The sequence below is a fragment of the Eptesicus fuscus genome, chromosome 19 (genome assembly GCF_027574615.1).
Source record: "Eptesicus fuscus isolate TK198812 chromosome 19, DD_ASM_mEF_20220401, whole genome shotgun sequence".
NCBI lineage: Eukaryota > Metazoa > Chordata > Mammalia > Chiroptera > Vespertilionidae > Eptesicus > Eptesicus fuscus.
This window is the reverse complement of record NC_072491.1, coordinates 19,090,454-19,102,564: the sequence shown is the minus strand read 5'-3', so window position 1 is coordinate 19,102,564 and position 12,111 is coordinate 19,090,454. Positions and strand designations below refer to the sequence as shown.

The window sequence follows — 12,111 nt, the reverse complement described above, 5'->3', positions numbered from 1 at the left end:
ATCAAAACTTTTTAATATTATATCTTATTTGAGGCACACAGGATTCTGGGAGAATGGCAAGACAACATAAATATGATCCTTATTATTAGAATAATTTCCAGCCTCAAAGTAGTCCAGACCTATTCCAGGTCCTGTGGCCAGTAAGAGACAGAAGCAGGATTGGACCCAGTTAACTGCATCCTGTTCCAGAAAGATTAAATATGCCTGGGTCACCAGAGTCACAGGCTGTCCACCTTTAACTCTTACCCTGAGTGTAGGTGGCTTCGGTGCTGCCCACAAACAGGTGCAGGGGAATGTGCCTGGTTTCAGCTGGTAGAACGTTAATGACTCCTTGGAGAACAATGGAGTGGGCCTCGTCAACATACCCGCTGCTATAATAATGGATTCCAGGTGAAGTGAATTGGTAAGAAAACGAGCCTGCCATAATTTAAGATTGTACATAATAAATACAAGCCATCGATGCATCTTTGAAATTTGTTCAAGTGCACATGCAGGTGACAGGTTTCTTATGTTTCGTATATTCAACAGAAAGTAAGTGGTAAGGAAATGACCCGGTTGGCTACAAAGAGCTATCGTGTATAATGAAACTTACATTGAGGAAGACAAGATCCAGCTTTAATTTTTCTAGGAAGCGATGTCAAATCTGGCAATAACTAACCAAATTTTAAAGAACAACTCAACAAGAAATGAACAGTAAACAAATAATACTTAATTTGTGTTCATGAGTAAAAAAAATTTCTAACTGCTACGTGGATACAATAAAAAGCTGTCTAAAAGGCACACTGCACGGAGTTGTCCTAGAATAAATACTGATGATAAGCTGATTCCAATCAACAGAATTTCATTCCTTTCCAGCAGACTGGTATGCTTAAAAAATATTCCAATTTCCCTTCTATTTTGCTTGTTTCTATATGTTTTCCATTGGTTTATTCCAGAATGAATAAAGATACTTTTGGTATCAGAAATGCATCAGCAATATATAAAATACCTTGCTTACATTCACTTATATCTTAAGAATTTGTAAATTTTTGCTACAGCAAAAAAAAAAGCCAACTAAATCACTTTGTATATTTGCATATATTATTTACACATGTATTTTAACTCTAAACAAAATATCTTTTTATTGTATCTAGAAAAAAAAAAAGCATGATGCAAAACTCAACAAAGTGGAGACATACCTGATGCTGATTTTTCTCTTCCATTCATAAATCCTTTGCCATCATAAGTTACACTTCCAGGACTGGAGACAGAGAAAACTCTATATCCTATTCCCCTAAGAAATGGATGTGCTTGCCAACGCCATGTCACAGTGTCTCCCACAGATACATTTAAGACTGATGGTGACCAGGCATAACCTAACCCATGTACTGGGAGCAAAAAATGGGTCACATTTTATAGGAAAAAAAGGAAAAGGAATAAAAAATTATTATAATTATCTTTGAAAATATTGCATTTTTATAAAGCTACTAGTGAAATCTTTTTACATAACATGGTAAAACTCACATGTGCATAATTCAAACATGTAACAGAAATAATGAAAATTAAGGACAGAAGCGCAGGGAAAAAGTAACCTACACAACAATAAAACCGATGATCAAGACACAACTTGAAAACAATCAGAAAGTCAATAAACACGTTGTTCAGAAATATCCCATGAAATAGTTTTTTTTGTTTGTTTGTTTGTTTGTTTTAATATATTTTATTGATTTTTTACAGAGAGGAAGGGAGAGGGATAGAAAGCTAGAAACATCGATGAGAGAGAAACATCGATCAGCTGCCTCCTGCACACCCCCTACTGGGGATGTGCCCGCAACCAAGGTACATGCCCTTGACCGGAATCGAACCTAGGACCTTTCAGTCAGCAGGCCAACGCTCTATCCACTGAGCCAAACCGGTTTTGGCCCATGAAATAGTTTTAAAAGCTGATTAATTTTTTAAACATATTTTTCTCAGGCCCAGAGGCATACAAAAATCTACATAATTTCTACTTGAATGTTCATTAAGAAATCCACTGGCTGATAACAAACTAGAGTAATTCAGGAGGTTCTGTGCTGCAGTAAAACCCAACAGCAATCACTGAACCTGGAAACTAAAATCTGGCCTTTTGGACTCAAGTCTACCATTGATTCCCTATGTAGCTCTGTATGTCAATGGGGGTACTGTTGACAAATTATAGAAAGAAATACAATAGACATTCTCTGAAAACTTTAAAGTATAAACTAAATAAAGACAAAATTACTTTCAGGGTAAGTGCTCCTATTATATACAATATATAAATGTTGGCTGATACCTGGATCTTCCCCATCATTGGTAATCCTGAATACATCCCCTGTTGAAGGAAGAGTACATTTTATGACATCTGATGATGATGATGTCACACTGCAAGGGAAGGACCCTAGAAAGAAGAAAGATGGGGTAAAAAATGTTCTCAAATATTTTTTGAACTATAGAAATATAGTATCATTACTAAAAAGTCAAAGCCCTATAAAAACTCCATATTATAGAGTAGGCTTTTGGTACAGTTTTCCGATAGTAATCATGTTTGAGTCTTAATTATTTTTAGAACAGAGACCTTCACCTTTTTAAGTATTTCACATACATTAAATACACAATCATTATTTATTGAAATCAAAAGCGGTTATTCAGTTTCCCTTTACCACCTTCACCAAATATACTTAACCTTTTATACACTAATAGGAAGATAAAGCCTCCACGATTGAGCATGTTAGTGTAATAACGCACCATCTATAGCACATCCTTTAAGCTGGGGACAATGAAACAACCCTGCTGTGAGGATGACACTCTTACCTAAGAGCACGGTGTTCTCCGTGGGTACTGTGCTAAACCCCGAGCCCGTTAGAGTGATTTCCGTTCCCCCATAGAAGGAACCTCTCTGTGGAAACATACTGTTCACTTCCAAAATGTACTGTATAGAAGCATTTAACTTGTCTCTGCAAGAGGAAAATTAATAGGTGTTTCAATGAGCTTCCCAGGGGGCCGTGCTGTGAGACTTTTCCCAGCATAGGATTCCTTTAAGAAGAGAACGTAATCTGACAATGATCATGAACCTCAATTTGGTTAGATAGCAGTAGATAATAGTTCCTCCCTCCAACCTCCATGTGAGTTCAGTTCCAAAGTTATACCCTTAATTTGAAAACGGAGATGTAGAAAGGTTTGAAAAAAGCTTCTAAGTATTATAAGGTGATTGGCTGCTTCTTTCCCTGTCCTGACACTGATGGCCCCATGTGTTCCACCACGCCATCAAGTTTATGTTCGTGGCCATACCTTGTGGAAGCAAATCCCCAGTTTCTGACTTCTACGTGGATATCATGTTTCCCAGGAGACAACGTGGGCAAAAGGCATCTGATGTCGGTGAAGTTCCAGTGCAGAATCTGGCAGGGCTTTCCTCCCACATACACCTCCACGCTTCGTGTGGGGTCCGTTCCAAAGTTATAGCCCTTAATTGTTAAATTTGCTTCTCCTATGATTTAAAATAAAAAGGGTTTTACAAAACGTTCAACTTATTATGCAGTGTGCAGTTTGCATATGAAGTAAACCAAGTCATCTCTTTCACTGGATTTGGGAAATCCCAACACTTCTGGAGGCAAAAGAGGAATCAAAAGAGCTGAGGGCTGTCATATGGAGATAAAATCTACATTTAATTGTTTCACAGGAGAAAAAAGTTGGCACTTTAAAAAAAAACAGTATTTTTCTCCTATTGCGTATGTTCAAAGTGAAATAATAAATAGACTAATCTATGGTTGTTTTTTTTTAAAAAAAACAAACACCTCATGTCTGTTTTGCTTTAAGACACAGAACTTCAAGATAAACTGTTTCAAAAGTCTTTCTAGAAATGATTTATATATGTCAAATAACTGGTCTTATTGAAGAATGTGTTACCTAGTATTGTCCGTACTTTTGGACTAAAATCAGTCATAACTGGAGTCTGTAAACAATTGTAACTATAAGCATCTTTTGCTGTGGCTTGAAATCCATTGGTAATAACTGAAATATCAACTGTACCCTCAATTCTCTAAAATAAGAGGAAAAAAAACAATTAGAAAATGTTAAATGTTGAGATACAGCTATCCAACGGCTAAAAGCAATCAGAATTATTCAAAATATACTTCCGAAGATGTTTTCTTTCAAAGTCATGAATAAAAGTTTTCAGATACTTATAAAGTCCTGTTTTTAAATATAGGTTACATGTTTAAATTTTTTAGAGAAAGACATATGTTTTGGTGGTTTTGATCAATTTAATTGCATCTATATTACTGAATTCCTGAGGATTTGGCAGTACAATAAAAATGCTCTAGACAAGTGATTCTATAACTGATAAAACAAGATATAAAAAGTTGTGACATTTTGCTCTTAAAATAGACTCCAATATACTTTTTATTCCCCTTCACTGACAAATCACATTATTATATCGTTAGCTAACCCAACTCCAGAATCCAAGACTTTGTACCCCTAAAAAGGTATTTGGTGCTTTCACTGATATTGCACATGCACAATTCCCAATTAGGAAAAACACTTCTTATATCTAGTATTTACTTAATGCACACTGATTGTTTAACGTCATGATATAATTTAAACAAAGTAAGCTTTAATCTACCTATCCTCCAGATTCTCATCTCGATTAGTATCCTATGCATACTCAAATTTCCTTTCCTACAGATTTCAACCGCATGATACCCATCTTAGTCTGCTACATTTTTTTTAATGTGAGTGGCTGGATTCATCATCCTTTTGCACATAACAAGCAAACTGGAGTCTTTGTTTTAATTTAAACACTACTTTTATAAATAAAGAACAATGATTGATTCTAAAATAGAATATTCCATGGGAAACTTCAGTGTGTCTTTTATCAATAAACTGAAAATTAACACATTTAAAATGTATGCTCCTTGGTAAAAACTAAAATATATCTAGCCCTAGCTGGTTTGGCTCAATGGATAGAGTGTCAGCCTGCAGACTTAAGGGTCCTGGGTTTGGTTCCAGTCAAGGGCATGTGCCCGGGTTGTGGGCTCAATCCCCAGTGGAGGGTGTGCAGGAAGCAGCCAATCAATGGTTCTCTCTCATCACTGATGTTTCTCCTCTCTCTCTCTCTCTCTCTCTCTTCCTTCCTCTCTGAAATCAATAAAATATATTTTAAATATATATATACACTTGCTTCCCTGAATTTTTAAAAACTATTTATTAGTAATAAATCTTTTTTATCCTTTGATTTACATGGTCAACTCCCGTTTATCCTTTAAGTTATGATAGGACATCAGCTTTTTTGTGGAACTCTTTCTAACAGTCTCTTCCCACATATTTTATCTTTAATTTGCACTTACTCCTATTATCTCAAATGGAACACACTGTTAATATTGGTTTATGTGCCTGTCATCCTTAATGATGTGAATTTAAGTATCTAGAATATGGAATAATATTTTGTATTTGGATATTGGCAGAAAGATGTTGAAGAAATAATTGTTAAAAAGCATAACTGAAACTCTGCACTTCCTAGGAAAATACGTAATTTGTTTAACCCTCTACTGAGATATTTCTTAATTCGTAAGATTTCAGGTAAATGACTAAAATCAGATGCCTTACTTTTGGGGTTCTGCAGGTTATCTTATTCAAATCCCCATCAATCACATTGCAGGTTTCATTTCCAACTAATACCTTTGAATTTTCATTAAAGCCAGTTCCAGATAGAGTCAGAAGATTACCACCTACATAAAGAAGAAAACAACCCAACAACAACAAAGTAACTATATCAAGAAACTTTGGCAATAATCTAACTCATCATTCAGGAATTGTCTAATCATTTAAGAGATGGGTTGGCAAACAGATCAGGGACCAAACTCGAGATGTATACAATCACACCACACACCCGAGCCTGTGCTCTGAAGTCATAGATTGTAAAAGAGCTGGGCTAAGCAATTTAATGAAATAACAAATTTGCAACCAACATTGCTTTTGGGACATTACCAGCAGCAATTATTATTTTCCCCGAGTGCCTCCTTCATACCAAAGATAAATTATGCAGTTTCTATTTGCTCAACCATTCCATGGTGGGACATGAGAGTGAATTAAGACTCTTACCAAATTCCCAAATTTTAATACCTCTAAGTAAACGTTAAACTGAGAAAACATCCCAACAAAATAAAAATAAACTCAAAACACGCCAAAAAGTTCAAGATCAGCACAAAATCCAAAACGAAGCATTGTAAAACAAACAAACACAAAATTCAAAGGAAATAAGACAATAGACAAAATGCGTTATTTTCTTCTCATCTTCTACATCAGCCTCCCTTTCCCCAATTTGTTCCCAGAACCTTTTCTGGGTCAAGTAGCTCCATGGAGACTGTGGTTACAAATGGAGCAGCTGGTAAGCAGAATAATAACTAATAAATCTTATCTTGACATAACTGATGAGCTTGTTATAGAAACATGTAATAATTGATGATATTAATTCAATAACCTAAGATGTAAGTATAAGCAGTCACCCTGACTTGTGCTTCGTAAGAAACAAAAGAATTAGTCAGCCATTTAATCACTCTGACTCCTACAGGGGAGCCTCTTTGTTCTATCTGAGGGAGGGTTGGGTTCCTCTCCCTTTACCCTGCTCTGGGAATAGTGCAGTGAAATGATGGAAATGAATGCAATGTTCTTTGTTTAGAACAATTAACCATTACCTGCTAAGCTTCCAGAAACAGGCCAGATGTGTGAGATCTGACTCTGATACACGAAGTGGAATACCTCGTCCTCTGCGTTCCGTGCTAGTCCAACGTCAGCTATGGACACAGCAACAGGGAAGTGTCCAGCACTTCCATTCAGGAGTTGGCACTTGACCTCATTTTCTTGTGACAAGAAAGAGGAAGAAAATGATAAAGCCAATGTTTTTATGAGATCAAACTATTGAAATGTTATATTTGCAACTATAAACATTCACCTTCATTATTATACACCCAAGAAATATCCCTAAGGAAAACTACTCAACTATTAATGAGAGGAAAAAAAATCTTTACAAACTACCTGAAATCAGAACTTTTGGAAAAGAGTTAGAAAAAAGAATGATGAAACCAAAATAAACAATTTGCTCCTGATTGCTATTGTGGCAAAAAAAGGGGGGTATAATAATTTAAAAATTTAATCTGTAAGACCATTTATATCAACAATTTCTTAAGATTTTGGTTCAATATATTGTTTATGTCCAAAATTGAGTAAAATAGTTTTTTTACCGAAAAGTGATTGAATCAAAATGAAAACACCTTCTTCAATTCATTTAGGACAGTATGTGTGTACTCATAATACAGTTACAGAACCAACTGGTAAATCTCAACTGTGCATAGAAGACCTAACTGAAAAACAACTTGAATTATATGAAAGATGGATTTGCTTACATAGTCCCAGGTTGCTAGAAATAAGAAATACACCTAGGATAATGAAAGATAATTTTTAGGGAAATAAATACTTATGGCCCTCATTTTTTTATAAGCAGAAAAGTGGAATAATCTTTAAATTCTATGTTAATGGATAGTGTTTCTGTTGGACTAACAGTCAGGGAAGATGACCACATCCTCTTCTTCGTGAGTAATGGAGCATTGTCAAAGCATAGGCAGAGGGACTGTAGAATACCAGAGCAGCAATTCACATATTTCTGTGTCCCAGACACCCACCAAATAAGAAAATATTTTATGTAATCACTTTATGAAGGAAAAAAGAAGAAAAATCAACTATCATGGGATAAAGACTTGGTACAACAATGAAAGGTTTAGTTTGTGGTCACAACCAAAGATTAAAAAGATAAAACATTTTCCCAGAGCAGTTTGCCAATTTCATGACCCCACAGGTTATGCTATAGGATAATAGTGGTCTTTGGTCCCACGTTCTCTTAGAGAAGGACAATTACACTCAATAAGAATAATTTTTCAAAGAACCTACCATTCACAGAAAGAAGGGAGCAACCTATTGGTCCAACTGAGATGGAAACAGCTGAACTAGGAGAGAATCCAGAACCTGATATGGTTAGAATTGTTCCTTCTTCAGAGGACCCTGAAAAATGATGTTTAAATAACTATGTTAACATGAAATCAGATATTTCTCAGAGAAAAATAAGTCTATCTTTTAAAAGATATAAACAATCAATCTATATGCCAGGAACTGGGGAGAGGAGACACATTTATTCAGCAATAGTATTTTTCCCATCGAGTTCCTCTACATTGCTTTTTATTTTGAATCTGTGTTAATAGAGATTAGTGGGAACTATCTTACTGAAAGTTTGAAAAAAAGTAAGGAAAGGAAAATGATTCTTACAATAAAGAAATTAAACAAACATCTCTATATGTTGACAGACAATTTCAGAGCTGCCATCACAAATTCATGAGAAAAGGATAAACAGTGAAATAAGTGTTATGGATACTTCCCATTTGAAATATAGTAAGATTCCTCTCTCTAGGGTGAGATACATCCTCAATCAAGTACCTCAGAGATTCCTGGTTTACACTTGCTTTCCTAGCATCTTATACTTAATGGTTTTCCATTCAACTCTTAAAAGTATCCAGATTTGATCAATAAATGACACAGTCATCCTACTTATATAATATCACACACAACAAAGATCCCACATGGATTTAAGTAGCTAAAAATAAAAATAAAAAACACGACTAAAATTTTAGGGGGAAAAAAATCAAATGACTTTTTCTGAGTAAGAATTAATTTTTTTTAGAAAGTACAGATAACATTGGGAGTTCATTACAAAATACAAGGATAGATGCAAAAAAAATAAAGATACCAAAGAACTATAACAAAATTAAATCATCAAATCCTTATTCTTAAAAGTTTTAAGCCCATGTAACGAGAATTAACCCAAAGTTAATAACATTACTCTTTAAAAAGTTTGAAGAATATATTCTTTCATCACAAAGATATGCTGTTTTTTAAATTTGAAATATTATTTTCTGATATATGATTATACTTCAATCACTTTAGGATTGTCAAGAGGAGGATTGAGGAGGATTAGATCAATAATGAAGGCAATGGTATGGCCCCAAGTGCTATTGTTATGGGGGAAATTGGCAGTATTGACCTTAGACTAAAAGACAAGGGTTAAAAATGATTGCAGACATCTACCTTAAGACCCTTGCAAACATCTTAGGCAGTTATCTTTAGCTACAATTGCTTTGTTCTTAAAAGCTTAGCAATTCTTGCAAAACTATATTGCCCATCCTCTAACAATTTATGTTGCGCCTCCCCTCTTCTTTGTTTTAATAGGGAAGAACTGGCTAATTTATCAGGGTAAATTTTCCTACTAACCACCAAGATTTAATATGTGATTACAGTAGCTGAGCTATCTTTCTGACTGAAAAAAGCCACTCCTTAGAATCTTTAGCCCTGATGCTTATTTTGATCCTTCGGAGCTCAGACACAAAGCATGGTCACGTTTTAAAAAGCAATCATATACTATGAAGACATGGTATAATGTGTCCCTCAAGACTGAGTTCTTGGCAATAATTTCTCTTAACTTCTATTCTCAAATCTAGGACCAAATTATTTTCTTTCACTAGACAGCAGCTGTCTCATTAGTAGCCTTTTAGTGCTAAATCTCCTAGAAGTGGTCTCATATGATAAAAGATGTCAAGCAATACCCTAGGTAGTAGAGTTTAAGAACAATGCCTCAATATCAGATGAAATTTTAGAGACTGATTCTAAGGGTGTGAAACTGAACAAGGAGAAGACTAGTGAGTCCAACTTTAAAGGTTTTTGTTTTTCAAAAATAAGTCATCAATGATCTGTCCATAGCTTTCCAATCTGATAACTTTCTTTGTTCCTATTATGTAGAACTGTTTGCTTGACTTAGTTGGTGACACTGGAATATAAAAAAAATCATTATCAGAATTTACTTTTTAAAAAAATACTTTTTATTGATTTCAGAGAGGAAGAGAGAGAGATAGAAACATCAATGATGAGAGAGAATCATCGATCAGCTGCCTCTTGCATGCTCCCTACTGGGGATTGAGCCCGGGATCGAACCGGGGACCCTTCAGTCTGAAGGCTGACACTCTATCCACTGAGCCACACCAGCTAGGGCCAGAATTTACATTTTTGCTAGTTGTCTTCCACCCCATACTCTCAGTTAAAAAGCAAGAGGTTACCTTTGGAAGGGCTTATGGTCCGGATTATGGGAGTAGTCATGGGATCCCATGTAAACCCACAGTCACCTGAACATTTAGCAGGAATTCCATTAACATAGACTTCAACCTTCAAATAAACAAACACAGAGATAGAGAATAGAGGTAAAGAGGTTGTATGTTTCAGAAGAGTAAGCACAGAATTTAGAATGAATGATGAAACTTTGTTTCCTTGTTTCTTTATAAAAATTAGTCTATTCTACTTGGACTTTCCTGCTTTGACACTTCAATCTTTCATTCATTTATTCATTCTTTCATTCAGCAAATGTAACCACTCTATATCAGGCACAGTTGTAAATGTTAGAATATAGGAATACAACATTGAACAAAACCTATGACATCCTTGCTGTACCAAATTTATAACCCCCTTTGAGGTGAGAAAGATAGTTGCATAGGACCATAAAAATAATATAAACTAAATGCATATTATGCCCTGGTTTTAAGTGCCATGAAAGAAAATAAAGATTACTCTAAGAAAAGTCACCTAAACTCCTTATATTCTAATTTTCTCATCATTAAAGTGGTAACATTAAAGATCACTACACAAAGTTTCTGTAAAGATTAAATGAAAGCATATATTTTCAAATTCTAGCAGGCAGTACTAGAGCTTAAAAATCCATTCTTTTATTATAAGGAAGATAACTTTCCCAAAGGTCATAAAATAATACTATTAAGTTGACCAACTGTTAACAATAATATTCACATGAAAATAAAGATGTCATCTCTCCTGTTTACCAGGCCTTTACTGTATTACAAACTAGCTATACATTTAAAATTATAAATGTACTAAATGTCATGAGGAAAGTTTCAAAATACCTGTGGCTGTTGGCTGGGTGTACGAAGTAGATCTCCAAGTATCCGTTGTCTGAATAAGCCACCTTCCTTTACCTTTGTAACTGTCATATTAGCCTTTTCTCCAATAATGTTGGAATCATTAACCTATTTTTAGACAAAATTATTTTACTAGAAAGCTCTAATGGCCACACTAATTTTTTCTTTTTAAATTTTAACATGGTTGAAAGTGAATAAAAGATAAAGGATGAAAAAAAAACAACCACCATTCAAAACCATTTCAGTCACATTTCTTGGAAAAGGGGCATAATCTATCCAAGGGGAAAAAAAAATGCTAAAATCATTGCACTCTCATATATTACATCAATTATAACATGAATGAAATGACTAAAGTTATCTTGAATTTTAGAATAAAATATGTCAAAGTAAAATAGTTTACTAAATTTTATTTTCTCAAAATGTTCTATGCCACTTTGACAGGTGATTTTTTTAATAATTAAAAATTTAGTCCTCTTCCCACCCGAGGGCCAGCTTTTCCACTTCTAGCATTTTTCACCTCTGACTATCCTGGTTTGTTATCCACTCATGGAATTTTATGTTCTGCCAATGATAAAAGTAAAACCAAATCAAAATGTACAACTTGCAAAACCCTCTACCAATATGGTAGCCTTGGGAAGTGTACACGGGCTAGCAATCAGATCAGTGTCTCCATGCTGAGAGCTTATGAAGTTGAAAAAGGTCATGTAGATGCACGCACATCAGCAGAGATACGCCTAGTCACTGGGGCTGTCTCAGTTGCAGAATTTTCTAATTCTACTTCCAGGCCATGTGTGTGTTTTCTAAATACCCTCCACATCTTAATGACATCCATACAGCCTATGTGCGGTACATGTATGCTGTATTTATATACCTTTTTTGTTTATTTGTTTCCTTTTCCCCTCAACCTCCTCTATTTCTTTTTTTCCAAACAGTTTCATAAGCAGAGCTCTATTTTTTCCACCTTATGTCATGGGCACATGTGGGTCTACATATGGCTGCATTGTATTGAGGGTGTGTCAGTTTAACAACCACTCTTCTATTAACTGGGATTCAGGTTTCTAGGTTTTCATTATTATAAATAATGCTGCAGCAACTAGTT

General features: G+C 34.9%; 1 protein-coding gene across 1 annotated transcript in view; it reads right to left on the bottom strand.

Annotated features, from left to right (window-relative positions):
* PKHD1L1 (PKHD1 like 1) overlaps nucleotides 1-12,111 on the bottom strand; it is a 136,202-nt gene that overhangs the window by 70,523 nt on the left and 53,568 nt on the right. Inside the window, exons 26-36 of the mRNA XM_054708359.1 lie at nucleotides 10,998-11,120; nucleotides 10,146-10,251; nucleotides 7,936-8,046; nucleotides 6,687-6,851; nucleotides 5,599-5,720; nucleotides 3,901-4,033; nucleotides 3,286-3,481; nucleotides 2,809-2,951; nucleotides 2,291-2,395; nucleotides 1,179-1,367; nucleotides 247-417 (exon numbers count right to left, since the gene is read on the bottom strand). Coding sequence (XP_054564334.1) covers nucleotides 247-417; nucleotides 1,179-1,367; nucleotides 2,291-2,395; nucleotides 2,809-2,951; nucleotides 3,286-3,481; nucleotides 3,901-4,033; nucleotides 5,599-5,720; nucleotides 6,687-6,851; nucleotides 7,936-8,046; nucleotides 10,146-10,251; nucleotides 10,998-11,120 — 1,564 coding nt within the window. The remainder of the gene's footprint in view (nucleotides 1-246; nucleotides 418-1,178; nucleotides 1,368-2,290; nucleotides 2,396-2,808; nucleotides 2,952-3,285; nucleotides 3,482-3,900; nucleotides 4,034-5,598; nucleotides 5,721-6,686; nucleotides 6,852-7,935; nucleotides 8,047-10,145; nucleotides 10,252-10,997; nucleotides 11,121-12,111) is intronic.